At 52.3% G+C, this 26,753-nt stretch overlaps 10 protein-coding genes across 10 annotated transcripts; 5 read left to right on the top strand and 5 right to left on the bottom strand.

Moving 5' to 3' along the window:
* Positions 1 to 489: 489 nt before the first annotated feature.
* LAESUDRAFT_746049 (uncharacterized protein) lies at positions 490 to 1,790 on the bottom strand (the record flags this gene model as incomplete). The annotated part of the gene is made up of 5 exons (XM_040911406.1): positions 1,548 to 1,790; positions 1,453 to 1,495; positions 1,238 to 1,398; positions 813 to 1,179; positions 490 to 754 (listed from the first exon to the last, which is right to left on the bottom strand). The coding sequence occupies exons 1-5, from the start codon at positions 1,633 to 1,635 to the stop codon at positions 490 to 492; spliced, it is 924 nt and encodes a 307-aa protein (XP_040769970.1). The 5' UTR covers positions 1,636 to 1,790.
* A 243-nt stretch (positions 1,791 to 2,033) lies between these two features.
* LAESUDRAFT_639162 (RNA-binding domain-containing protein) lies at positions 2,034 to 2,845 on the top strand (the record flags this gene model as incomplete). Its single annotated transcript, XM_040903523.1, has 4 exons — positions 2,034 to 2,361; positions 2,419 to 2,543; positions 2,596 to 2,662; positions 2,715 to 2,845. The coding sequence occupies 4 exons, from the start codon at positions 2,034 to 2,036 to the stop codon at positions 2,843 to 2,845; spliced, it is 651 nt and encodes a 216-aa protein (XP_040769969.1).
* A 285-nt stretch (positions 2,846 to 3,130) lies between these two features.
* On the bottom strand, positions 3,131 to 5,278 carry LAESUDRAFT_765672 (ubiquinone biosynthesis hydrox; the record flags this gene model as incomplete). Its single annotated transcript, XM_040913757.1, has 6 exons — positions 3,131 to 3,656; positions 3,713 to 4,439; positions 4,489 to 4,752; positions 4,806 to 4,893; positions 4,914 to 5,064; positions 5,116 to 5,278. 6 exons carry the CDS (start codon positions 5,276 to 5,278, stop codon positions 3,286 to 3,288), a joined length of 1,764 nt encoding a protein of 587 aa, XP_040769968.1. The 3' UTR covers positions 3,131 to 3,285.
* A 194-nt stretch (positions 5,279 to 5,472) lies between these two features.
* Positions 5,473 to 7,917, top strand: LAESUDRAFT_638913 (DUF1716-domain-containing protein; the record flags this gene model as incomplete). The annotated part of the gene is made up of 11 exons (XM_040903503.1): positions 5,473 to 5,496; positions 5,546 to 5,881; positions 5,930 to 6,036; positions 6,092 to 6,362; positions 6,422 to 6,515; positions 6,569 to 6,792; positions 6,856 to 7,004; positions 7,061 to 7,196; positions 7,250 to 7,483; positions 7,544 to 7,678; positions 7,738 to 7,917. 11 exons carry the CDS (start codon positions 5,473 to 5,475, stop codon positions 7,915 to 7,917), a joined length of 1,890 nt encoding a protein of 629 aa, XP_040769967.1.
* On the bottom strand, positions 7,639 to 9,910 carry LAESUDRAFT_718716 (WD40 repeat-like protein). The gene is made up of 6 exons (XM_040907485.1): positions 9,551 to 9,910; positions 8,853 to 9,461; positions 8,483 to 8,800; positions 8,238 to 8,418; positions 7,738 to 8,176; positions 7,639 to 7,678 (listed from the first exon to the last, which is right to left on the bottom strand). The coding sequence occupies exons 1-5, from the start codon at positions 9,866 to 9,868 to the stop codon at positions 8,013 to 8,015; spliced, it is 1,590 nt and encodes a 529-aa protein (XP_040769966.1). The 5' UTR covers positions 9,869 to 9,910; the 3' UTR covers positions 7,639 to 7,678; positions 7,738 to 8,012.
* Positions 9,911 to 10,116: 206 nt separating this feature from the next.
* LAESUDRAFT_639537 (translationally controlled tumor-associated) lies at positions 10,117 to 10,893 on the top strand (the record flags this gene model as incomplete). The annotated part of the gene is made up of 6 exons (XM_040903548.1): positions 10,117 to 10,175; positions 10,225 to 10,301; positions 10,356 to 10,486; positions 10,548 to 10,670; positions 10,723 to 10,792; positions 10,847 to 10,893. 6 exons carry the CDS (start codon positions 10,117 to 10,119, stop codon positions 10,891 to 10,893), a joined length of 507 nt encoding a protein of 168 aa, XP_040769965.1.
* A 246-nt stretch (positions 10,894 to 11,139) lies between these two features.
* On the bottom strand, positions 11,140 to 12,909 carry LAESUDRAFT_640168 (protein disulfide isomerase; the record flags this gene model as incomplete). The annotated part of the gene is made up of 6 exons (XM_040903583.1): positions 11,140 to 11,380; positions 11,434 to 11,514; positions 11,572 to 12,363; positions 12,419 to 12,502; positions 12,556 to 12,693; positions 12,758 to 12,909. 6 exons carry the CDS (start codon positions 12,907 to 12,909, stop codon positions 11,140 to 11,142), a joined length of 1,488 nt encoding a protein of 495 aa, XP_040769964.1.
* A 395-nt stretch (positions 12,910 to 13,304) lies between these two features.
* On the bottom strand, positions 13,305 to 14,906 carry LAESUDRAFT_739865 (uncharacterized protein; the record flags this gene model as incomplete). The annotated part of the gene is made up of 3 exons (XM_040911045.1): positions 14,526 to 14,906; positions 13,501 to 14,457; positions 13,305 to 13,444 (listed from the first exon to the last, which is right to left on the bottom strand). The coding sequence occupies exons 1-3, from the start codon at positions 14,767 to 14,769 to the stop codon at positions 13,305 to 13,307; spliced, it is 1,341 nt and encodes a 446-aa protein (XP_040769963.1). The 5' UTR covers positions 14,770 to 14,906.
* Positions 14,907 to 16,459: 1,553 nt separating this feature from the next.
* LAESUDRAFT_718713 (uncharacterized protein) lies at positions 16,460 to 16,915 on the top strand. Its single transcript, XM_040907484.1, has one exon. It carries the CDS (start codon positions 16,509 to 16,511, stop codon positions 16,680 to 16,682), a length of 174 nt encoding a protein of 57 aa, XP_040769962.1. The 5' UTR covers positions 16,460 to 16,508; the 3' UTR covers positions 16,683 to 16,915.
* Positions 16,916 to 22,051: 5,136 nt separating this feature from the next.
* Positions 22,052 to 26,557, top strand: LAESUDRAFT_753531 (uncharacterized protein; the record flags this gene model as incomplete). The annotated part of the gene is made up of 4 exons (XM_040911780.1): positions 22,052 to 22,378; positions 24,158 to 24,850; positions 24,908 to 26,023; positions 26,306 to 26,557. 4 exons carry the CDS (start codon positions 22,052 to 22,054, stop codon positions 26,555 to 26,557), a joined length of 2,388 nt encoding a protein of 795 aa, XP_040769961.1.
* Positions 26,558 to 26,753: the final 196 nt, after the last annotated feature.

The raw sequence follows: 26,753 nt of genomic DNA, 5'->3' as shown, positions 1-26,753 counted from the left end.
GCTCAACTTTACTGACTATTTCCCGCAGAAACTTCCGTGTCACGTTCTCGGACGAATCCCTCCTCTGCACAGCCTCTAGTCTTGACCGCATGAATAGTCATCTCTCAAGTAATACAGTGACGTATTGCGCAATAGAACAGCCCGGGAAGACCCTGTTCGCATGGATAGCAGATGTCATAGACATTGCATTGTCGAAGCAGCCTATTGCTATAAAGCCTTGTAAGTTCTTCTCAAGGCTGGTCTTTCGCGGCGTGCTTAGCTAGTATTGCAAACAGAGAAGTCGACATGGCAGAAATCATGACACTCCTGTTGCAGGCCTATTTGCCTGCATTGCTGGATTGATCACAAGTCGTCCTTACAGATTAGGGAAGTACGGCGATAGCGACAGTACTCAGTACGAAGGTTATGAGGATAGCATCGAATGTCGTAGATGATGCTTCAGAAAGCATACAAATGCAAGGCGTGATAACGAAAGAAAGGTATGCGCATCTACTCTTCGTCCTCCTCTGGCTTTTCCTCCGCAGGCGCACCAGCCTGGAAGGCCTCGATTTTGGCCTGGATCCTGGCCTTGCGCTCCGCAAGGGTGAGCTTGGGAGACCTGTGCTTTTTGCTCTCTGCCGCCCAGTCTTTGGTCTTCTCGGTGGGCTTGAACGAGGGGTCTTCCCGGATCGCAGCATAGGCGTTCGTGTAGATCTCCTCGATGTCCTCAGAGCCAACACCGTCAGCAAGATAGGTCGAAAACTGCTTCTTAAACCTATGTGGACGTATGAAGTTGAGAATGAATTTCAGGATCTAGCAGTGTGAACACGTACCTCTCGTCATCTTCCTCCTCCAGCGATTCCATGTACTCTGCGACATGACCGCCGAAAATGTACTTCTTCAAAACTTCGGAGTCCAACTCCTTTGTCTCGGCGTCGTAGCCGGGGAAACGCTTCTCGCTGTGGGGAATGTAGATTCCACCGTCACTTGCACCCTTGAGCGCACCGAAGACACGCGAACCAGTCGACGTGCGCTTCAGACCGACGTCGAGGTAACACTTGAAAGGTCGTGGAGCGTCCTCATCGTCAAGGGTCTCCGTCATCGAGATAGTGCCGTCGGGCTCCGTTACACCCTGGTACTTGTCGGCGAGGCCGAGCTTCGTCAGAGCGCGACGTGCGCACAGAAGGCCAGTCGCGTAGGCTTGTTAGGAATTGTACGTTTGGTAAAGATGGCAACACTGTACGAGAGAATCACGTACCGGCAGTCCAGTTCGTGAGACCATGGTTAATGCCGTATCTCGGCAGTTCTCGTGAGCGAGCAGCGCACAGAACGAAGTCACCCTGGATGCGTGCGTAGACGATCTGGCAGATGACCTCCTTGTTGGTGAAGCGGACCACCAGGCGGTACTTGGGGGCGTTACTATTCGCAGCAACTTTAAACACAACCCTTTGAACAAAGGAGACGCGCACGTACTATTTGTTTTTGGCCTGGGTGACAAGTCGTTTGCGGGCGTAGTCTGTGTAGAGATCAATTATGCATTCGACATGCCGAGAAAGCGACGAACTGACAGTCAGTCTTGCCCTCTCTCCGGCGACGGTATTTGACTTGGAACCGCGAGTAATAAGCGTCCGACTTGACGTTCTTGACGAATGGCATCTGCAAATAACTGTAAGTTGTACTGGTCTAAGCAGCATCCGATGTCAGCGCGATGAATCCATCATGCCGTCCTTTCGACGGCTGAGAACTCAGTATCCATAGAGATTCATAGGACACCATAGACATGCTCTGACGCGTTGAGAGGGTGATACTCACCTTGAGGGAGATATGGGGACCTTGACGGCGACGATGTGCACAGTCCACACAGGATGCTCCAATCCGGGGAACCTGCTTACGTAAACGGCCTGTTCAGGAAAGGGCAACTTGACATAAGCACTTGCTCGTCTTGTTGCTGAGTCCTGACCTCCACTGTCCTCGCTCGTCTTGTCCTTTGTTCTCAGCGCTCGACTACTACTTCCCGTTTGGCATCTTTTCTGAAGCAAAAGCTCGTCTCAGACATGGATCCATACTCTGCGCAGAACTACTACCAACAGTACCAGCAGCAGCAATCTGCCGATGTCAACCCTTACCACCAGCCGTATCAGGGCCCGATGTACCCTATCCCAGGAGCGTCGACGTCGGCCCACAGCGCCCCCGTACCTGCCAATGCGTACGAATATGATGTCGGAATCCTAGCTCAGCAGAGTGTGTACGTTCCGGGCGCCATGATCGATAAACGTGGGGGTGCGGGCGGCAAGCTAGCCAAGGGGGGCAAGCGGACGACTGTGTTGCGGAAGGGCGCAGGAAAGGTCTGGGAGGATCAGACCCTGTTGGAATGGAATCCTTGTGAGTGCCATTTGCTGATCCTTCGCTATCCGGACGATGTGCTGACGTTGCACGCAGCTTGGTTCCGCTTGTTCGTGGGTGATCTTAGCAATGATGTGTCGGATGATGTTCTGTCAAACGCATTCAACAAGTATGCATCCTTTCAGAAGGCTAGAGTGATCCGTGACAGGCTCAGCGGGAAGGTGAGCAAGGATACTTTGCATTTTAGAGTCTCACTTGCTGATAGCTTCGCAGGCAAAGTTCGGCTTTGTCGCATTCTCAGACCCAGAGGACTTCCTCAAGGCATGGAAGGAGATGGACGGTACGTCGACCACATGGTACCACATGATGTATCAAATCTGACCTTGCTTCAGGCAAGTATGTTGGCAACAGGCCTATCAAGCTCAAGAAAGCAGATAACAACATCAACCCGGTAGAGATTGGTCATCGAAAGGCTCGTCAGCTCGAGAAGGAGCTGAAGCAGAACAGGCACAAGCCATACTGAATTGTTCAATCTCGGGAGGCCATCGTCGATCACAGAGGAGTACGTTAGTTTGCTACCAAGATTTAGTTCGGACTCACATTCCTTGTTCCATCATACCTTTGTACGCTACGTACGCTAAAGAAGCGCATACATGTGACGGTTCGTATATTCCTCATCATCGTTTGATCACGTATTACGTGTACCTGTACTTGCACAGGTTGATTCGCGCGCGCACTCTGCACGATGTGCACCACTGACCAAGCGAACGTTTCTCCGGTGAGCGAGTGTGTCTCACTTCGCATGCAGGCAATGGTTGTCAGTGCACACTTGTAGCGCAGGCAGGTGCAAAATGCCTCCACACGGCAATGTCGAGAACATCATAAAGATTCAGCTTGTTGACCGTACAGGCGATGAATATGGCATTCACCAGCGCTTTTCCAAGAAGTTAGCACATGGCGGAACTACGAACTAGCTTTTCCGGAGTTCGCGAGCATTGTAAAGAGACCCTGAACTCCAGCGCCTGCCACGCCCTTCAGACCATTACTCACATTTTTTGCGGTGTTGATCCCACGAGCGATGCTTTCGATGCCATTTGCAGCGAGGTTCCAACCTATCACCGGTGAATCAGGACGAGGGGCACTCCCCGCAGATATCATCATGGCGGCCTTAACCGTGTCGAGCTCGTTCAGTATTTCCACACCCACTGAGCGCGCCCAGACGATGGGCTCGGCGGTGGCACTGTAGAGCTTGTGCAGCTTGTCGCATGCGGACAGAATTTTGTGGTTCTCGAAGTATCGTTCGCGCGCGTAGGGCGCGAGCGCCGTGTATGAGCCTGTTAGGGGAAGAGTTATGATATGGTCATGGGGAGGAGATGCGTACAGCACGTACCAATATCGCCACCGTATGTCACGGCATTGTTGATGCAGTGGGAGAGAGCCTGAACGTCTGCGAGGCCCATGTTGAGGCCCTGTCCCGCCAATGGGTGGATTGTATGTGCAGCGTCACCGATCAGCACCGTGCGCGCGCCGTTGCCCTCTCCAATGTAAGAATCAGCATGAGTGAGACGCAATGGGAACGACGCAATGGTGTCCGACTGGATAGACGTCACGAACGGTGGCAGAACCTCTGAGTCTTCCGGAGGCACTCCAGCGCCGGCCATCTGTGCCATTGTCGAGACCGAATAGGCAGAATGGGGATCGATGTGATGCGACTGCTCGCGCCAGCTGATCTCCGCTGCGAGCTCCTTCAGCGTGATGGATGCGCCAGCCTCCTGGGCCTCGAGGATGCGCTTGTGGAGGTACCGCATGGACACGTCGGGCAAGCGGAATGCAGCGTTGACCATGATCGCGAGGACAGCAGGGTCGCACGCCATGAGGGCTTTGGCAAGATGGGGCTTCGTGGACCAGACGAGAGAGGAGGCGGTGGGGGATAGTGGGAGGAAGGCGATAGGCCCAGTAGGGAGGAAGCGCTGGTATGCGACCGTGTTGGGAGGCTCGAGAGGTGTGCGCATGGGATGGTTGAGCGTGGCAACGATAGCTTGGGTGTCGTATGCCCAGCCGTACGACTGAGTACCTGCGTATGAGCGTACGGGCGAGTTGAAACCATCGGCGCCAACCTGTTCTACATATGAGATTAAGACATAATGTACGCCGCTGAGCACGTACAAGCAGTCTAGCACGGAGGACGCGTCCATCCGAGAGTTGAACCAATGGCCATCCGCCGCCCTCTCTCTCCTCTCTCTGAATGGACTGTACCTTCACCTTGTCAAAGAGCTGTATCATTGGCATACTGGAGAGATGTCGGAGGAGACCGCGTTGTAAATTTAGATTCTCTATCAAGCGCGCCATCTCCTGAGGTGCATCTAACCCGGCATACACGATCTCTGACGCAGAGAATGTGATTCGGGCATCAGATATCCCGTCCCACACCTATTATCTGTATGATTAAACTGGAGGAAGATCTGAACACTTCGCATGCTTACTTGCAGTTCTTCAATCGGCATAGTACGTTCAAGGTCAATATAAGACCATGCGCCGATGTCTGCATCACCACAGGTTGTGAGCATGGTGCTTGAATTAGAGATAGAGACGTGCCCTTTAGAAATGCTTCAGAGGCGTTTGTGATAGAGCTGACGCGGTTGGAGAAGCCGCCGGGAGCAGGTGCCCATTCCCTGATCTTCGAGAGGTCGCCAGCCTCAACAAGAGCAATGCTCAAAGACTCGTGTATTTGACGTGACGAGCCTAAGCAGCGTTACAGACGAAGAAGCTGTCGCATGGCAAGCCGCTGCGTACCAAGTGCACTGGCAAGAGCAAGTCCGGCTGGGCCTCCTCCGACAATGACAATGTCGCACTCCTCAGGGCCTGACGAGATGGTGGAGAGTGACCGCAGTGTCTGAGCCCAGCGGCCCCTTGAAGCAAGCAAGCAAGCTCTGGATTTAGCGGCAGAGCTCAACATATTGGTCGAATTTGCTGTTTATTGCGCATCTTGCACTCAGAACAGCGTCGCGATCGTCACGAGATCACGGACGTCACCCCGTTCCAACGCTGTGATTGGCTCTTCAGACAAGCTCCGTGCCATTCACTCACTCATAAAACAACCACTTCAAAGTCGCCCTCACCGCTCGCTGAATCTATTGCATTCTCTCGACGATGAACATTGACGAGCTCTTCAAGGTATTCATCGTTCGCCACCGTGCCGCCGACGCGCCTGACTCTGCGACAGGTGCCAAAGCTCCCTGCAGGGAGTAAGAAAAGGCGCATGCCGGACAATCCAAGTCCGGAGATACTAAAGCGCATGCGCATGGACGTTGAAGACTCATCGATTCCAGAAGTCCCACCACAAAATCGCACAGGCAAGGGCAAGGCGCGTGCCGTGACAGTGCATGACGAGGAGGAAGAGGAAGAGGCGACGGAAGCAGACTTTGCCCCCGGAGGTGACGCGGACTACTTCGCGGAAGAAGACGAGGAGGGACGGTTCTTTGGTGGTGGTTTGACCAATCAACAGAAGGATATCTTGAATATTTTTGACAGAGATGGGGGCGAGGAAGCACGAGAAGACGTGAGTGTTTCAGTCTCCTGTGCGTTGGGTATTGACAGTGCTGTCTAGTTGGAAGAACTTTCACTTCCAGGTGTACGCAGGCTGCTTCTGCGGTTTGAGCGTGCAGCCAATAGGAACCAAGACCAGAGGTCTAAATACCCAGACGACCCGACAAAGTGTGTTTGATTGTAACGTTTGTACTCGTGCAATTCCTCACAGCGCTGCCTGCAGATTCATTGACTCAGAAGCAGACCTCGACGCTGCCATTGAAGCTCTCCTCCCGCTCGCCCAGGTCCCGACCATCGCCTACCCTGAGCTCGTCAAAACTGGTGCTCTCGCGCGACTAGTCGGGTTGCTCAGTCATGAAAACGCAGACATCGCCATCGACATAGTGGGAGTCGTGCACGAGCTGACGGACGAGGAGGTAGGCAATGAGAACGAGGAGGAGGAGGAAGGCGAGGGTTCTAGGGAAGAGGCCCTGAAGATGCTCATTGAGGGCCTGGTAGGTCTGTCTTGTGTGCATCTACGCAGCAGTACGTGCTAATGGACCCTCTCGAACAGATGGAGAACTCGATATTCGAGCTGCTGGTGGACAATCTGGGTCGTCTGAACGAAGAAGAAGAGTCGGATAAACAGGGCGTTTTCCACATCCTGGGTGCGTTGCGATACATTGTCTCTGTGCGTTGTCGCTCATACGGGAGGTTACAGGAATATTTGAAAATATCATCGGGTTCAATGCCGATTTTGCGCCTCAGTTGGTCGCGAAGACCTCGATTATAAAATGGCTACTTAATCGGATACAGTCAAAGACCCATGACGAGAACCGCGGCTATGCGGCAGAGCTATTGTCCATCCTGCTACAGAACAATCGGGCGAATCGTTTGGAGCTCGGCAAGCAAGATGGCGTTGAGGCCATCTTAAAAGTGCTATCTGTGTGTTATTCTGCTTCCACACGCCGGAACTAGCTTGTGCTCATATGATGTCTGCCAAATTAGCAATATCGGCGAAAAGATCCAGTGGACCCAGATGAGACGGAGTTCATGGAAAACGTCTTCGATTCATTATGCTCCGCACTTGCTGAGCCCGAGATTAAGGAGCTCTTCCTGAAAAGCGAGGGTGTGGACCTGATGGTGCTCATGATGAAGTACGTGGCTGATTAATCGCTACCGGGTATGTGCCGACGTATATGCAAACGTGCAGGGAGAAGATGCAGTCACGATCACGGTCTATCAAGGTGCTTGACTATGCGATGTCAGGTCCAGCAGGGACGGAAGCTTGCGAAGTCTTTGTCGAAGCACTCGGATTGAAGACGCTATTCTCTGCGTTCATGGGCAAGGTCGACCGTTCATCATGTTATCCGTGTTCAGTTGTTCACCCATCTATTGACAGACGTCGAGGAAGCACAAGCATGCGTCTGCACCAGCCTCGGAGGATGCCTCGCATACGCTTGGCATTATCTCCTCGCTCTTGTCTAATCTACCTTCAGACTCGCCTGCTCGCATCCGTCTCCTCGCAAAATTTGTCGAGAATCAATACGAGAAACCGGAGAAGCTCCTTGAGATCAGGGATGCGGCACAGGGCCGATTAAAGCAGGTTGAGAAGGAGATCGAGGCAGAAAAGAAGGTTAGCATGGCCATCACATTTGTAACGATTCGATTCGAGAATGCTAATAACCTATTACAGGAGTTGATCGACGGAGGCGAAGAGATCGGTCCAGAAGAAGAGGACCTGTTCTACCTCCGGCGACTCGATGGCGGCTTGTTCACGTTGCAAACGGTGGACTACATTCTTGCATGGATTGTCATGGAAGACGACGGCGTAAGACTTGATCTTCTACTGCCCCGCACCCCACGCTGACGCTCGACGTTTTCTCTCAGATCCGAGCACACGTGCAGCAAATGCTCAAGCGGAAAAACAATTCCCTCAAGGACATCATCGGCACACTGCAGATCTACCACGACAACATCAACGAGGAGGACACGGGTGGCGAGGAGGACGGCGCGTTGTCCCGCAAGGAGATCCTGCGGAATCTAATAGCATTCCTCGAGGGATGCTGACGATACTACCACAATACTCTTGCATGATCGGATGCTGCAGTCTCCTCAGAGAACCACGAGGATTACGAGAACAGGTGTAAATATTGCGGTGGGTATCAGGAGATAGCAAGGAGAGCGGCGGATGACAGGAGCATGTCCAGGGCGCCCTTTGTCTTGACGAGCTCTCTCTGGAAACGGAGCTCGGCTGTTACCTTCTTCCGAAGACGGGCAAAGAGGATGTCAATGAGTGGAGACTGGCCCAGGATTGGTGTGTACATGTCTGGCAACAACGGATGATCAGCCAAATCGCGCTCTATTTATCCCATAGCAATTGTTCTGACCAATTACAAGACTAGCAACGTCGCAGACCATTTCCCCGAACCGTGGGTCGGTGATATGCTTGAGCAGAAGACGGAGAACGGGCTCGAGCATCACATCGTCACGCCCGGCAAGCGCTGTGCGCAAACCGTCACGATGGATGAGCTCTTGGATCACGGAAAAGGTGGTTGTTGGAGGGACTTGCTGTGGGGACGAATAGAATGGGTGTGAACGGTGAGCGGCGCAGAACAATCGCCGAAGCACATACCTTGTCAAGCACGGCATCTAAGGCTGCTGTGTACTTGAAATTCTTTAGCATCTTGTCATAATCTCTCAGCCTCTTCTTTCGTCTGCTCTCCACCTTGAACTCGTCCACATCGCCGACGGGTTTTGACTTTGTCTTGTCCTGTACCCGGCCCTGTCCTATTGAAGGCAATGTGCCGCCGAGTAGAGATTCAAATGCACCCGCTTTGAGGGCTGCATTGGATAGAAGATCGTTTGAGGCTGTCTCGGACACCTTGGGTTGCCGGCGGCGTACGGAGAGGGTGCCGTCCGTCATGCCTGCAGCAATGTGTGTCTCGTCGGGCTACATAACGTGTTCAGCGACTAACATTAAGGACGGGTGCGACTGCACGTACCGAGATCGCAAGGCAAAGGATAGGTGCAGGGTACCGCATAGTATGCACGACCTTGTACGTGCTCACGTCGTACACCTTCACCATTTGGTCGAGTCCGCCGGTCAATAGTCTGCTCGCATTCGAGTCAAACGTCATGGCCGTCACAGTCTTTTGGTGGTTCGACAGAGCGCGCGTACACCGCCCTCCTGCGACGAGATCCCAAACTCGCAGAATGGGCCCTGCGGAGGAGAGGGCGACCGTACCCGAGGGAAACATGAGGACCTGTTCCACCGGCGCAGCATTCCGGCCCCCTCCTTCTCCAGACGGCCCGCCCATCACCATTTCACAATCTCCTGTTCTAGAGTCGAATAACCGCATGGATGCATCATAGGAGCCTGTCAGTATGAGATGCGGATTGGAGGCGTGCACTTGGCCAGTGCGGACGTAGTCCGTGTGCTCGGTGAAGGTGCAGATAGCTTCCTGAGAGGGGACATCCCACAGCTTGACGGTTGTGTCGTCGGAGCAGGAGAGCACTTGGGTATGGTTGAGGGGAGAGAATTTGGTGACATGGACAGGCTGTTTGTGTGAATCGAGGGTACGCAGAATCGCGCGAGAGTTGATGTCGAACACCTAGGAAGCACACTGTTCAGTCATCAGTTCGAGCGTGGACTAACCTGTGGCCAAAAAATGACCCTGAAGCAGGATCGCACTTCACTAACCTGTATGAGACCACTGTCGTCTCCCGCCACAACGAGCTTGCCGTCTCCTCTGATACAACCACTGCGCGCTACGTCCTTGAACCTCGCGATTGTCTTTGTCACCTTCTGTGTCCTTGGGGCATATATCTGCACCCGAGTTGCAGCGGTGACTGCATATCTGTGCGGCTTTGATGGCGAAAAGTGCACAGAGGTGACTGGCGCGTATTCCTTGATGAATACGGGGTTCTTGAACTGCCTCCAATACCGCGACTCAACGTTGTGCTTCGCGGGTGCTGGTCGCGGGTGTTTCGCGACCACGAGCGGCTGGTAGTCTGTCATGGCCAGCTCAGACAGAAAATATGGCCGAGCTGAGCAGGCGGGTATGCGAGTTTGACCGGTCCCAAAATAGATGTCGAGTTTTTCGACGCGGGCACGTGCGCGTGATAAGAAGATCGATTGAGTCCCTTTTTCTCGATCCTACAATTTAAAGCTACAATTCTGGTCACGCCGCCATCCCCTTCTGTCTCTTCCTCGCCCCTAGCACTTCCCGCGCGCCTCTCGCTCCTCTCTCCAGCATAAAAATCAAGATGTTGTTGTACACGGATATCATCAGCACGGATGAGATGTTCTCCGACGCCTTCCCCATGTACGTACCCCCATCCCCCGCCACGACTCCCAGCTGATGTGTCGCATAGCAAGGAGGTCGACGACATCGCGTACGAGGTGGATTGTTTGATGATAACGGTCAAGGCTGGTGCCGATGTCGACATTGGTGCGTCTCCTTCTCGCTTCTCGGTTCAATTCGGACCTGCTCACATAAACCTAGGTGCCAACCCGTCCTCGGAGGAGCAGGAAGAGGCGATCGAGGACGGCGCGACTCAAGTCAACAACATCGTTTACTCCTTCCGTCTCCAGTCGACGCAGTTCGACAAGAAGTCCTATCTCACCTACCTCAAGGTGCGTGCGTCAATCAACCAATCGTACTGCGAAACATCTGGCGCTGACTTCTCCTTCGCAGGGTTACATGAAGGCGGTGAAGGCTGAGCTCCAGAAGTCGAATCCTGGTCGGGTTGAGGCATTTGAGAAGGGTGCACAGGCGTTCGCGAAGAAGATTGTCGCCAACTTCAAGGACTACGAATTTGTAAGTCTGTTATGCACACAAACGCCGTGCGATGCCGATGTTTTGTTTGCAGTACACCGGCGAGTCCATGAACCCCGATGGCATGGTTGCCCTTCTGAATTACCGCGAGGATGGTATTACACGTGCGTATTCTCGCCAGCCATCTGCTTTGATATGCTAACGTTCATCCTCTGCAGCGTACTTCACCTTCTGGAAGGACGGTCTTAAGGAGGTCAAACTTTAGATTTGCTCAAGTTCTCCTTGCTTCCTCGTAGTTTGCCTTTCCTTCTTCTCTTTTCTCGTCGGCGTTGGTGTTGCCTTCACAATGTACCAATCTATCATGAAGCAGAAGTGGAAAGATCGAATACGGCTGTATTCTCATCACAACCCATACTCAATTGATGGACACTGAACAAGCATTCAGATCGGTCGAGAATCACATAATACAAAGCCATAACCAGCCAATATCCGAAGATCGAGCAAGATTTCTTCACAGCTCATCATGGTGTTCGTGCGCCTCCGCCTGTGTGGCGTTTTCGATGGCCACCTTGGAATCGAGAGGGTTGCGTGCATTCTCTTCAACGAAGGCAATGAGGCTCTCCAGAGAGCGGTCGCCGTTGTAGTCGATGAAGTCGCGCGAACCAGCCTTTTTGAACTTGAGCGTCGGGAAGCCGTTGACACGGAAGGGAACAGAGGGAGGGAGGTCGTTCTCCTGGGCCTCCATCTTTGCACTGTAAAATCACGCTCAACAAATGATTTGGTTCAGATAGAAGGAAAAACATACATGACCAAACGATCCTTGACGTCCGCATAGCGGTCACCGAGGGAGTCCCATGTGGGCTTGAGGCGCTTGCAGTGGCCACACCTACGATGCACACTCTAAGGCTGAGAAGTGGCTAGCTGGAGTTGGATATGTACGCACCAGCTGGCATAGAACTCAACGAAGACGTCCTTGTCATCATCAAAGACGACCTCGTCAAACTGCTTGCCGACAAGGTTGAAGACGCCCTCGTCTTGCGACGCAGGAATCGGCTGACTCTTCAGCTGTGGCTCGAGTTTCCCCTCCACATACTGCGCAAGCATGCTGTCCAGCCCCTGCTCGGAAAGCTGCTTGTCCTGGTCATACGGGTACTTGAGCTGCTTGTGGATATCCTGGACGACGAACGCAGGCCACTTCGGCTCGACGAGATTCAGCGCCTTGGCGTGGTCGCCGAACTTGACCGCGTCGATCCACACGAAGTTCACGCCGTTCTTATACTTCTGCGCAACGGGCCTGACCATGGCGATCTGCGCTTCGAGCTCCGAGTCGCTCGGGTCGACGAAGAGGTACGCGAGGGACTTCCCGCTCTGCGCGTACATCTGGTAGTTCTCCGTGCTGACCTCGTCGATGATGGGGATGGCGAGCTCCTTGATCCAGTTCTCGATGTCCTTGACCTTGGCGGAGCCAGCCGGATAAGGGTATTCGGTCTGCGGCTCGTCGAAGGCGCGGTAGAGAACGATAGCTGGGGGCTCGACGCCGGCCTCCTCGGCGAGCGACTTGTCAGTCGTCGAGCCGAAAAGGTAATCATCGCGGTGCTTGTTCGCTGTCGCGGTGAACTCGGGGCCAGGGGCATCAGTTGTAGAAGGGAGGAATACGAGCGCAACAATCTTGTCGGCCTTGATGAAGTCCTTGTAGTTCTCGGGCGTTACCTCAGTGACTGCTGGGAGCGATTGCCTGAAGAGCCGCGCATAAGAGGAAGTGCTGAAGAAGGCATACAGCGTCGACGTACTTGATCATGTAGCTGATGATTCCATCTGTCTTGCGAGGTCCGGTATAGTCAGAGTAGTCACCATGTCGATACACCCTCATTGTGCTATATCATGTCACTCAGTGCTTGCTGTTCGTGCGATTTTGTTGGTCACGTACGGGTAGCCTTGGATGCCATTTGCCTGGCAAAGGTCGGCCTGGTCGACACAGTCCACCTTGGCAAGCTTGATGCCATTCTCCTTGAGCGCAGCTGCAGCTTCCTCATAGTGAGGAGCAAGAGCCTTGCAGTGACCGCACCTTCACCAAAGAGCAGGCAATGATGGGTTACAGCTTTACGAGAGCGAGCAGGCCCAATACTCACCATGGTGCGAAGAACTCGACCAAAATTAGCGGGTCGGGATTGACAATCGAATCAAAGTTCTCTGAAGTGAGGTTGATCACGTCCGAGTCGGCGAGGACTGCAGAAACGAGCGCAATCACGGTCGCGGACTTGAACAGACTAAAAAGTCGCATCTTTCAGCGATGGGGAGGGAGAATGCGTAGTCCGCCACGGTAATCTCGGGCGATTATATGGCTGCAGCAGCGAGGTGACGTGTCACTACAAAATGAAATAAGCAATACTTCTAATCATAAAGAGGCGCTGTCGCATAGAGTTGGCATGAGATTAGAAAGCAAAATGCTTCCCTTCCCCGGTCGCCGAGTCTGTAGGTGATACTGGCCGCGTTGACCTCAAACATGCAGCCAATTATTCGATATTCATTATCTATTAATATTGCAGGCAGGGTACCACCATGGACTAGAGCGCGTAACAGACCCCCGACAAACTATCTGGTCCTATAAACAGCGCACAGGGTGTCATTAGAATAGAGGCTACTATGTAGGTATCGGCGGTCTGCAGGCCCCGCACATCATAGCAGTCCGAGGTCAAAATCGCTCCCTTTTTGTCGCCCTCCTCCATACCGTTTCGGCGCCCGATTGAACGGCCGCGGCGGAGGGAAGTCAGACACAGGGAAGGAATGCATGCCTGTCATCGGCGGCGGGTCAGGAACTAGAACCGACAACAATCAGCGCAAGACACCTACAAAGTATAAAACTCTAACTCACTCTTCCGACGGCTCGGTGCCGCAGATCCGTTCCCATTGACCATGGGAGGAGCGGATGATGTCAAAACAGCGGACAACGCAGACGACGCAGACGCAAAAGTAGACGATGTTCGGCCTGCTGCGATCGAAGGCGGCGGAGCACCTGGTGATGACACCGTCCGTGGTCTTACAGGCGGGGGTCCAGGCGGGGGTGGAGGGGGTGCAGAGGGCATGCTGGGATGCCGAGCTGGAGATGGGCCAGGAGGAGGAGGCGGTGGTGCCGCAGGTGCAGCAGGAGCATGTCGCGCTGGAGGAGGTGCAGGCGGGGCAGGGGTATGCCGTGCAGGAGGCGGTCCCGGAGGTGTTGGAGGCGGAGAAGGCGTTTCTCGGCGCGCTTCCTCTGTCAGTGATTTCACTCGAGTTGGAGGCGGAGGAGGGGCAGCAACGCTGATCGGCCTTCGCGCGGGCGGCGGCGGAGGAACAGCACGCCCTAGGGCAGCGGAATGTGCGTGAGCAGCCATACTGGAAGGTCTTGCGGGGGGCGGAGGAGGGACTCTTCCTGTGTGCGGGTGTGGGACCTTACGATGTGGTATCGCAGGAGGTGCTGCAGACGAGGGAGGCCGCGGGATGTCGGGAACTGAGCGAAGAGATGTGGCAGAGGAGCTTCGAGCCGGTAGGGCTGGAGGCGCAAGGGATGGCGTGCCATTCGTGTGAGAATGAGGTCTACGAGGGGGCGCTGGGGGCGCTGGTGTATGTACAGGCGGCGCTGGGGCAGATCTCGCTGGTAAACTAGGCGCAGGGCGGCTTGTGGGAGCTGGGGGAGGTGGGGCGGGCGGTCGTGCTGGTGCGGGTCTATTGGGCGGGACCGGAGGTGCAGGGTGAGCAAATGCCGGCGGTGCTGGCGGTGGTATTGGAGGCGCAGGAGATGCGCCGTTGCGTTTGGGTATCGACGGCGGTTTTCCTAGTGTCGGAGGTTTGCCTGTAAAGCCATGATACGGTGATGTTAGCACACGGCTGTCTAGGTAACGATAAGTGAGCTCTGCGCACCTGTACTGCTTTGGCCGACATGCTTCAACTTTGGCATGCCACCAGCGAATAGAGCACCCAGCTGGGGAGGGCCTCCCGCCAACGGGAGCACCGGCGCGGACGACGCCCCTCCTGCATTTGTAGACCTCCCTCCTGCACCTCCCCCCTTGGGTGCCTCAATAATAGGAGCGCTGCGATCATGTGTCTGAGCGGGCTTGAGCCTCTTCCCGGCCTGAATTTGCTTGAGCAGCTCAGACGATGCCATGTCTGCGGAGAGAGTGTGGTGGCGAGAGGTAAGTTGTGCAGGTCAGGCTGTGCGACCTGAACCGCGCGAACGGAAGGCTCGTCATCAACCACTGCGGCGTCGATCGGACAGTGGCTCTAATAATTGCTTGCTCTCACTGTCTCTCGTCGCACTTAAAATCGGGACCCCTGCCGCTTACATACATACACGGCGGAATCATGGGCTCATGCCCCCGGTGATACGGTGACTCGCGACGGAATTGTTCTGCATCCGGCTTCTAGTACAAGGGATCTCTGTCCGAGCACTGCCTTTATTCTGCCTAGCATCATTTTTTTCTCACTGGCGATCAACAGGAGTTTTCCATGTTTTTCTTCTTTATTGCTGGTGACTCACAGTGTGATCTGCATTCTGAAATCCTGCGAGCTGTATGACCAAAATGTATTCTACTAGCAGCGCACTTCACTCGGGTTTGTCGGCGAGACCCCTTGTACCATCCTCCTTGCTCAGTCCTAGAGAACTCCGAACGGGGAAGTCCCAGACGCAGAATCTCCTGGCTCCAACCTCTGGTGGTTTGCTCAATCTACCTCATCGATGTGATGTCAACGTAGCGTCCTTCTGTCTTCACCGAAACTGACTCTGAAGATGTTTGATAGGAAGATCGGGTGTTCGGTATCCTGCGGCTCAAACGCTAGATTATTTTCTCCTACATCGTATTTCGGTTCAACGGTTCTCGGCCATTCAGTATGTCTCCGGATAGAGGAGATGTTCTCAATGATTCTAGCCCTAGGCTGATCACTCCTAGGACGGTTCTTCTTTTGGCTTGCAATCATTGGTAAAATCCTGGATCCTTGTCTTTGCTGATGATGATTTTGATAGCAAATTCTGAACACAGAGATTCTATCAATTGATGACTCAGAGCCCTAGATGGCCCGTTTCTGGTACTGCTCTCGTTTTGGATTGGGTATCCTCGGTGGACCTTGCTTCTGGGCATCTTCAGTAGAAGTTCCGTGTCTGCATTCCAGGCTTGTTCCGCGTGCTGATGAGGATGTGAGTATATATGTCGCTGCCGTTCCGCCAATCTTATTTCAGCCTACTGTCGTAGTTCAGCATCGATGGAGACTGCCTCTGTGACGAGGATGGCGCTCGCAAGAGGAGATAAAATGCGGTGAAGAACTTCCTCAGATTTCAGGCTCTCAGCTCCAAGAAAGCTCGAACATCTTCATAAGTTACACACGAGCTCATCCTTGTTCACTCTGTCGACTTGTTGTTGACTTTCCCAGCCAGCCCGCTGCGTGGCTGGGAGTTCGGGAGTCGCCCGCTCTCTAGAAGATGGCTCCATGGGGCCAAACCGATGGCCTGTCCCATTGTAGCCGCGCCCTATTATATACACGCGTGCTACTATTCTCCCACGCTGGTGGTGCAGGTCGCACCGGGGCCTCTCGCATCTGTGCTCCGCACCCAGATTCCAACACACCCCCTCGACCTAGCCACTGCTGCATCTATCCCATTGTGGGCCACACGCCTGTACTGCACTCCCTGTCCCCAGCGATGCCGGTCTCCATTCCATGTGCTTCCCTGCCTACCTCAGTCCGTATGCCAGTCCCGGCACCCCCTGATCTTGGGTCCCAGTCTCCGTACCGTATGCATCCTGTACGTGCCCATTTTCAGTGACTTCCTATAGTGCCCCCACACACTCGTTGCTCGCTCGGTCTGCACGCCAGTCCCGACGCTCCTTGGCTTCAGGTCTCAGTCTCCGTTCCATGCAAGCGCATCGCTTGGCTTTTCTTCAGCACTCCACGTGCTGTGGCTGTGCCACTTCGTCGGACTGCCAGCCTGTCTCGCTCAGCATCTGCTCGACCAGCCCTTTGACACCCTGCTCTGCCCTCGCCTCGCTGGTAGGCCTGCCTCACACAGTGCCCGCCCCCTGCATCTGATGTCTTGTATCACTGCAGCGGCACCCCACGGTCAACCCTCTGGCCCTCACCCTCCTGCCCTGGACCTCCTGATCCCACCTCTGCCTGGTCGCACCTGTCCCTCAGCTGCTCTGCAGCCTTCACACCTCAGTGACCTGCCTCAGCTCCCAGCCCTTGACCTGCTAACTGGATCACTCACCAGTCAGCATCATGGTCCCCAGCAGGAACCTCGTAGTGGTGGTTCTCGTCGATTGCGGTGAGTGCCTCTTGGTCAATGGTGATTGATTTGTGTTGACTTTCCCAGCCAGCCCGCTGCATGGCTGGAAGTTCGAGAGTCGCCTGCTCTCTTGAAGATGGCTCCACGGGGCCAAACTGATGGCCTGTCCCATTGTAGCCATGCCCTATTATATACACGCACACTACTATTCTCCCATGCCAGTGGCACAGGTCGCACTGGGGCCTCTCGCATCTGTGCTCTGCACCCAGATTCCAACACTTGTCTATTCCATGACTAATCCTATCAACGCCAACTTCAACAAACGACTCAACAAGATTGTTACTGGCAGGACAGGCATGGTCGTCAAGCCCAATGAGCTCGAGTCCGCAATCTAGCGTCCCGCCAACAAAGCCTAGTATGTTCCCAGCACCAGCGTGTCTGAGCTCACGGCCGAGCTGGCCTACGGCATCATCCAGAACCACCCATTCATGGATGTAGTGGTTTCTTTATCGCAGTTCAGCTAGGCTTGAGTTTTGACTCGCTGACAGGCTTCGCAACCTGATATATATTATTGAATATTGTCCCTGGCTGAGGGTCAATAGAACTTCCTAAGGATCATTTTCTTTGTTTTGCCAATCAATCGCTGAGTGTCCTGCTAGCTAGTCATCATAATGGATTCATATGACTTCCTCTCATATCACAGTTTTTTTGCGCCACAAGCCTTAAGTGCCAAGAACTTTAGTTTATCCACCCATATACCATATACAGCATGTACCACTATGCCTCCACATGTATATCTTAGTATACCCACACCACTCGGACATCTCTCGGACATGTACCAGTCACGTGACCCTACGTCATAGTGACATCATAGGTCTGGACTCTCTGGACATTCCTAGACTTAGACAGACTCCACTAGGCTCGAGCATGCCATAGCACGCCATAATGATATATTAGTACGAATCTAGGGTATGCAGGATCCTACACTCGATACCAGGGGCCTTACCCCACTTGTATATATACTGGCTCGAGCTGAGGCCTACACCTCAGTTTCGAGTTGATCTTTACTCCTCCAAACTTACCAGAGAACCCTGACGGGTCAGGTGAGAGCGGACTCAAGGAGTTCTTGAGATCCTTCACATAACTCGAAACTACTCTCTCCAGTCTGTGGGCACCGATCGACGCCTCAGACTGCTATATCACTGTCGATCACTTCCATCTCATCGTGCTCGCCCAGAGCTTCTTTCCACTTTCCTCGAGCTTAGCTGTGTCCTGCTGAACCACCTCGGTGAAGCAAATATGCAGACTGTTAGTCAGGATACATAGGCCCTAAATCAGCCTCCTGCGAAAGTGGGTGACATACTACTGTCCCAAACCTTGCTGAGACCCCAGGTGTAAAGGGGACTTTCTAGTCAACCTAGTGGGTAAAAACTAATAGGGCCGTTACGATGGCCGGAGAGCCTGACGATGACAAAATGTGCTAGGGGAAAGGGATGCAGTACTCCTTAAAAGGGTGCCACTATCGAGGATTCATCACAGCTAAAGTGCATCGGTGGACCTCTGAAGCGCGGAACTGCTAGTCCATATAAAATATTCTAGGCCTAGCTGCCTTGCATCAGGATGTTATTACTATCTATCAATGGTAGGGGGTGGTCTGCTGTCACAAAGCACCAAAGCACTTAACCCAATTAAGGGCAAGTCTGCTTTTGTGACCTGCACAAATGATCCCACATAAAAAGCCTGCCACAAGGGCTAGGCTGAGGACGTGCGCAGTGGTATGCAGTCTAGAAAAGGGGCTCAAAGGGCCCTTAGCCTTATGCTCACAACTAGGGGGGTGAATTGGCTGTTTAGGTCGCATACAATAGGATAATGAATCTAAGGTTCTCCCTTAGATCCTCATGGGCTTATATACATGTAGGGCAGGGCCCCTGGCACTGTGCTACTGTGAGACCTCAGATACCTACATGTGAACATATTGCCAGAACTGGTAATGGTTCTGGACTTTGTCATAGCAACTATCTACAATGGCCGTGGATACGCCGAGGTAATCCTATCTAATCCAATGAGATAAATGCCTGTAAGTGGGCCCACTGTTGAGGGGCCAATGGGTGATGGCCAACAGGGCACATCACAATGGTTGCAACATCAGATGAGAGGATCTTGTCCAAACTCAGAACAATGAGTGTGATGATCAGTCTTCATCTGGATAGGGTTGTGAGAAGATCTAGCCTATTCTGTACCTGGCTATACTGTATGCCGGTTGGTAGGGGGATCCTCTGTTGTGGTACCTTCCTATTGGTTTAGGCGGCAAAGTGGTGCCACTATCTTGAGTGGCGAATTGGGTGCTTGCTAGCTTGATGGTCCAATGAGTTCCTTTCTGGGCAAGTGACCTGGTGTCACGTGACCAACTCCTGACATCTTTCAAATAGGGCAAGTGGCCAGTGTCACGTGACTGGGTGGCTGAATCATGGGCGCTTGGTGGTCATGTGGTAGACACAGTAATATCTGCAATGTATGTGGTGGTATTGTGCTGTTTGTCCAAGTATCCACTTTGTGAGACCAATATGAAGGTTGACGTCCGAATAACCACTCAAATGAGGACTTTAATGGTGCAAAAAGAAAGGTGCCACTTAATACTGTGACATCTGCTTATGACAGCGCACCTGGATCAGTTGAAACAAGCATATAGATTACGCATATAAAGGGCTAGCAGATAACAAGGGAGAACCTTCTGCGACTCTACAGGAAGCTGTGAATCAGCAATACTTCTGGATCACATCAGCGTGACCTGCAAACCTTGAGTAGCGAGGGACTAAACCTACTTGCTCAGTGCTAAAGCGACACCAGTCACGTATTCAACCCCTGCGCTGTTCTGACTTACTTAGGGGTTTAGTTACCAGTACATACGTAGACACATAGTCATTTGATGCGAGATGAACTCTCAGAAAGCTCTGCTGGAATGGCAGGTGGACCAAGGTTACATCCCTTCAGAGGTAGTTGGACACTAGTGGTAAAATAATCAAAGACCACAAAGACCCCTCTGTGACTGCGAACTGCATCATGCAGGACTCCGTAGTAACTAAACCTACTAGAAGTAGCAGGACTTTAAAGCTGCATCTGGTCCATCACTGGGCTTGGTGAAGAACAGGTCATCAAACTCTCGACCGGATAAATGACTTCGAAGATGTCTCAACACTTGCAACAACCCTGTTCTGAACATGCCATGGAGGTAGCACTCCAAAACCCAGAACCATCCCAGACTGGGTCTCCATGACCAGAATCCTCAGAGGCAGGAACCTCCATCATCTCCACTCACGCTCCAACTCCCCAGTACTACTCCGACATGGGAATGGAACACTCCATTCTAGGAAGAAGATCCCCCTCTCATCGCTTGCAAGAAGAATTCAAGCAGCTCTACCTTAACAAATCCAGCAAGGGAAGAGCTTTTCAGCAATGGGCATATGATATCCAAGCCCAATGCTATGATGAGGAAGAACGGAAGAGGTACTGTACTGAGCAGGTAGAACAGCCAGCTGCATGGAGTGGCAGTCCGGGGCGAGAATTTTGTGTGGTCCAGTCACAGCAACACACTGACTGAATATCAATCCATGACCTTCTCGGATATAAGATGCACATACTACTATTCACATTCTGGGGCTCACACCACCAACGGAGGAGACTCCCAGATACTGGAACTGACCAGTGGATATGCGGAGGGCATATCAGCATCTCCAAACTGACTACAATCATCTTCATCAAGAGGTCGCAAACCTGACCAAGACAGTCAAGGAGGAGAGAGTGGCGAGGCTCACAGCTGATGAAGCTCAAAAGCAACTACTGGATGACCTGATTGAGAAAAAAAGTTAAAGGAAGAGGCCCTCACAGAGCTCCAAGCTCGAAAGGATGAACTCGACGCAGCCCAGCAGATGAGGCAGCATTTCCAAACAGTTGACCAAAATGAGGCCAACTACAAGTCACTCATAGAGACATTGGAGATGCAGCTGGAGGCTGAAAAATGGGAGTTTGAAGAGTGAAGACTTTTCAGCATCGAGCAGCATACAAGAATAGATGAGCTCGAACAACGATAAAAGGCTCTTGAGCGAAGACCTCCTCCCATACCAATCTGTCCCCAGACTCAGAAAGCAAGGAATCCCATGCCACTAGAATCATTGTACAAAGAAGAAATAATCACCCTCATGGCACGGAGAATCACTGACCCAGATCCTACCTCACGCACATGCATGAGGCCTCGCACTGAGGCAAAAAAGGATCTGAAACAAACCAGCATTCTAGACTGGGCAACAGGAGTTGAGGGTTCTTCGACCTTCAATAGGGCACATCAGTCAAACACTCAGCAGCCTGGTCAAAGGATTGCCACACCCCCAATCTCTCTGGCATATTCAGTATACCTTGGTGATGACCATGACGACGAGTTCAAGGACGTCCACTACGCGTTTCCTCTGAAGCAAGAAGTACTCACTCCGGACAGGAACCAGAGGTCCATGGCTCCTCAATCAGCATCCTCGGATGAACAACACCCTCAAACTTTCTGAGGACCGAAGGTCAATCTATCCGAGGCATTCGACAGCACCAAGGCAAAGGCAAAGGCTTGGCTCACCGACATCATGAACTACATTGTCATGAAACTTAGCAAATTTGGCGATGAACAAGCTAAAGTTTGGTGGGCCATCTTCTATATATTGTATGCAGAAGTCACATTGACCATTGGAAGTCCTCACTACTAGAAAGGATGGATGGTGGTGAAATCATGTATGCCACACTTTCAGACTTCGTCAGGGACTTCAAGAAAATGTACTACCCTGCGAACCCAGAATTGGAAGGACAATGCATGCTGCACACATTATAGCAGTGTTATACACCTTGGGAGGAATTCGACACCAAATGGGAACATTGAGTCAAGGTCTCGGGGTACAAGGACAAGCAACTGCTGCTTCAGCTCCTTCACAATGCCATGTGAAAGGAGCTGTGCGACAAAATCTGGACATCGGAGGGCATCAGCCAGGATGTCAACAGCTACAGCCTCTGGAAGGAGGTTGCAGCTCAGCTTGACCTGCAGCAACAGCAGCAGTGGGCTGCCACCTATGAGGACTGAAAGGGCAAGGGCAAGAATTCTGACTCCAACACTCGACAGGTCACAGTTGAAGGTTCGGCAATGGTGCCAGTAACGGCAAACACGGTAAGAACAACAAGGTCGCTCGTCAAGAATGTGGACAAGGCAGAAAGGTTCATTCCTCACAAGGACACTGTTGGGGTAGAGAATGAGCACGACAAGCTCAGGAAATGCGGAACCTGTGGTAAATTGAGGAATGAGGGTGGGTCGTGCACAGATATATGGCACACCCACTACTACGACATAAAGGGGCAGTGCTGGCACAAAAAGGATGCCCAGCCTGCAGCTCAGGTTGTATCAGTAGAAGAAACTGAGGCCATACGAGCATTCAAGGCAGCTGTTGCAGCCAACCCTGCTCTGCTCAACCAGGTGGGGTTTCAGTATGGCAAGGCATAAGTACGCATGTCTTGCTAGAAAAGGAGAATACTGGGAGTCCCTTGATGATGGAGGCACAAAAGCCTGAGAAGGGTCTTGAGATAACTGGCTCCACTCAAGGTGAGGCCCCAGGGAGTGTCGTGTTGATGGTGGTGGAGGCAAAGCCTGAGAAGCGCCATCAGACCATACCTGAAAACACCCCAGAGGGATGTGGGCAGGAGGGCCTAAGCACAGAAGAGGAAAATCGTAGTACTCCTGTCGCAGATGACAGCACACCACCACCCCCTATCAGCTCTTGATTTTCTATTCTTTCATCACTCGCATGTACTTCTAGCACTACGTCAGACAATATAGGTGCAAGTAGTGGCACTCACACTATATCTTTAAATGTGGGGTCTCGGGATGACAAGGCAGAATCCTCTGATCGAGCTCGGCAGGCTCAAGAAGCAGCTGTGCTTAATTTCATGAAACCTTTTATTTCTTCATCTTTGAACACTGACAGTTTGCAGGTTGCGGCTTCCACCTCCGAGCGTACACAGAAGAAGCACAGGAAAACAACTTGCATGTATATCTAGACCATTCGCAAGCCATTGTACCCTCACGTCAGTCAGACGGAGCAGCAGGATATGATTTGCATTTAGCGAAACAATGTACTATAGGACCCCATTCTCGCAGACTTGTGCATACTGGCCTGAAGTTGATGATACCAAGAGGATGCTATGGACGCATCGCTCCATGCTCAGGTCTGGCTGTAAAAAGGGGAATAGACATAGGAGCCAGAGTAATAGACTCAGACTACACAGGACGAGTCAAAATACTCCTAATCAATACCCTTGATACCCCGTTCGAGATAGAGTATGGCGATCACATTGCCTAGCTCATCTTAGAATGAAACGATACCCCCATTATGTCACAGATTTTCGCCACGAAGTCCGCACGTGACTTTTCTCACACCACAGATCACGTGCTTCACCAATATCTCACGCCACTCAGCCACAGACGCGACACGTAGAGATCAGGTGATAGTCCACATCACATGTTATGGTCCAGACCCGTGGATGATACGGTCGGACCTGTCTATTCCAGAATACAATAGAGGCACCCATTTGGGAACAAAGGGAACAAGGACTATTGTTATGCATCGGCCTTCCGCTTCCTATTAGTTTAGCCAGAAGCCTAGATAGGTACGATGTTCACACCGGAGAACAAAAGGGAAACCAAGATAGGCACGATGTGCACACGCATTACTGCGGCAACCATCGATCTTCCCACTTATTGTTCTACTTCCGGACATCCTATTGTTTCATGTACGGCCATTTGCTTATACCCGTAGATAGGTAGCTTAGGTAAGATAGCCTGCTGTACGTGTATATAAGACCAGCCATGTAGGGGACGAAACCTCAGATTGTTTCTCCTCGTCTACTACCCATAGCACTCACTGACCTCACCAGCTCCTTCATATATCTCTCACCCTTTCCTGCGTCTGCCACATCGACCAGTAAGTCAACAGGCTCTTGCGCCACATAGGGTTCAGGGGGATACTTTTGAATCAGGGGGATCAGGGCGGCACGTTCCACGTGACTGTCCCTTTTTAGTCTTTTTGATCTCTTGTCCGGTGTTACTGTGACATTAGAAACAATCTGACATTTTCTGCGCCCCTGCTTAGTGTCTAACACAAGCAGCCACGTATTTTCAGTGCAAGCAGTTTCAGCCGTAGCGCGCGGCTTTTTTGACACACATTCCAATCTGATCTCTATCCGGCGTGAGCCTCAGCAAGACTCTGAGCTGCCCACAGCCTCAAAGTGCAAGGCCACCCCCAGGATCGACCTCGACGCCCACTACAAGCATCAGGAAACCAACAAGAAGTGTGGAAGGCTCCTCACACTTGTGTCACTAGGTGCATCATCCACAGACAGGCAGCGAGCAGCAGCTAGAGTTGTAGATACCACACACATCATAAAGCGCAGAATCATCCGCAAGCCACACGATCACACCCCACTGCTCGAACACTACAAGCCCAGAAAAGGACGTCTTATCACTGGTAGTCACAAGCCGGCACTGCCCCCAGAGCTTATAACCTCCAACGCCGTTCCCCCCATCATTGTTGCTCCACAGCCAGTGCGACCCCTTCCCAACTTCGTTAAGGTCAACACACATGCACGACCCATTCGCCCTCTTCCATCCAAAGTCAGGCCCACCCTCCACATCGAAACACTCAAGAAGCAGGTCTCCGCTACCCGCTTCAGACTACAACCGATATTAGGAGCGTTCTGGGAGAGAATTGATCAGGACAAACGAAAAAAGGTACAACTCCTCGCATTGGAGTTAGACAAAGTCTGCGCAGACCTCTACACGGGAACTCATGAATACACCTTCGTCGACAAACAGGTCATCAACACGTGCTGCCTGGAAATAGGAAGGATCAACTTCAAGGAGATAGGGAAGCAGCAGAGGTTAGACAAGATCGTCAGGGAAATTGGGAAAGTCAAGGACAAGCAGTACCTAGGCTTCATTTTCAATTAGTTTAACTACATCTATATCACAATGGAAGGAGCCGATCGTGCATATGCATCCACGTTCAGGCAAAGAATGGATGATATTCTGCATACAAACGTCGAGTCAGCACATGATGGAAGCACCCCACGCGCCTCGCAGCGCAATTCACCAGAACCTGCACTAGGACCGCAGGATTCTGCATCGCAAGTTGGAGGACCAGCATCCCCAACCCCATCACTCTTACCCGCCTATGTACCCCCCATCTGGGAATTCGACGGACACCAGTTCAAGCATCTAGAAGATGCGCTCAGACAGTCCGCTTCCGGAGAAGTCCCGGACCACATCCGCGAATGGGTTATTGTGGCGATGAAGCTCACGGTCAGTACCGAAGTCGCCAAGATCTACAATGTGCTCAGAAACAAAATGTACGAGCACAAGAAAGCCTTCGAGTCGCTGATCCAAAACAACAAGAGCGAACACCGACTCAAGGAGGGAATGCTCCAGACGGAGATCGGGAAGCTCAAGGATAGGATCCTTGCGCAAGATGCGCATATGACAGTTTTGAACGACAAGCTCACGGGAACCCAGGCGACAATGCTCGATACAGGCAAAGAAATGATGGAAATCAAGGCAGCTAACGTCAAGCTGCGACATGAGCTAGCTTCGCTCAAAGCAAGCGGCGTCACTATGATGCAAGGTCAAACATCCGGCATGGTCCAATCGCACAAGCCACGCATCAAAATTGCTGAACCTCTACACTACTCGGGCAAAGGAAGTCTGGAGGACTGGCTCCAACAACTCGGTATATGGATGCGGTGGAACGAGATCAACGACGATGAACACAAGATTACCATGGCCTTACTGCACTTGGAAGGTGGCACGTTCACATACATGTCTGAATATGCGACCAGAGCAGCAGCACAGCAGGCACTTGGCACATGGGAAGACTTCGTCAACATTCTCAAAGTGAACTACAGGACCCTCGACCCAGACAAGGATGTGCAGCAGCATTTGAAGGATATCTGCAGCAAGACATATCCCACAATGGTATCCTTCGCAGAACAGTTCCGTCAATGGGTCACTAAGACCAACTTAGGGCACACTGCACTCATCGGTTACATCGCTGAACACCGAAGCAAGGACGTACGCCAGGCAATGGTCACATGAGACAGCCTAGGAATTTCCAACCCCATCACATGGCCGGAATACCTCGACCTGTGCCTTCAACTGGAGTCCAAGTTCAGAGCCGACAAAGCAGGACAACGCGAAATGGTTACAACATCATCATCATCGGCACCACGGGCCCCGAAAGACCCCAACGCAATGGTCGTGGATTGAGTATCCACCCTCACCAAGGAACAAGAAGGATGGCTGGAGAAGAAGCTGTGTGTACGATGTGGGAAACACCCCTTCATTTTTAAACAGCGATGCCCAGACCCCAAGTACAAAGGCAAATTCGAAATGCCGAAGTGGGGCCAAGCAGCAAGGGCAATTTCTTCAAACGCGGCCTCAGACATCTCCGACGACAGCAAGGCGAGATATGAAGCAGTTTGTGCTTTCATCGCCAGCTACGACGTGAAGGGAAAGGAAAAGGAGGCAGAATCGGAACCAGCTGTCGAAGCAGCTAGGATCACGGAGGTAGAAGATAATGAGGATTTTCTTCGGCGGGTTCTCTGAGGTCTGGCCAGAGTTCCCATAGACACTGTAATAGTACCTACTTGCTCTCGCATGTACCAGTATCAAGTTTTTTATACATCGCATTTACTGGTTCATCAAAACACGCAATCGATTTACCTGTTCACCTCAAACAGGGAGTAAGGGAAGTCCAGACTGAGGCGCTCCTCGATTCAGGAGCATATTCTTGCTACATCAA

This window comes from Laetiporus sulphureus (genome assembly GCF_001632365.1).
Source record: "Laetiporus sulphureus 93-53 unplaced genomic scaffold LAESUscaffold_1, whole genome shotgun sequence".
Classification (NCBI taxonomy): Eukaryota; Fungi; Basidiomycota; class Agaricomycetes; order Polyporales; family Laetiporaceae; genus Laetiporus; species Laetiporus sulphureus.
Note: the sequence above shows the minus strand (reverse complement) of the source record. Positions and strands in the feature narration are given on the sequence as shown.

Excerpts from the sequence above, each read along its gene's own strand:
- LAESUDRAFT_718713 (XM_040907484.1), top strand. The coding sequence starts at position 16,509 with ATGCAAGCGCATCGCTTGGCTTTTCTTCAGCACTCCACGTGCTGTGGC.
- LAESUDRAFT_718716 (XM_040907485.1), bottom strand. The coding sequence starts at position 9,868 with ATGACAGACTACCAGCCGCTCGTGGTCGCGAAACACCCGCGACCAGCA. Across the intron at positions 9,462-9,550 it reads ACGACAGTGGTCTCATACAG|GTGTTCGACATCAACTCTCG; the intron begins GTTAGTGAAGTG and ends TGTGCTTCCTAG. Across the intron at positions 8,177-8,237 it reads CGTTGCTAGTCTTGTAATTG|ACATGTACACACCAATCCTG; the intron begins GTCAGAACAATT and ends CGTTGTTGCCAG.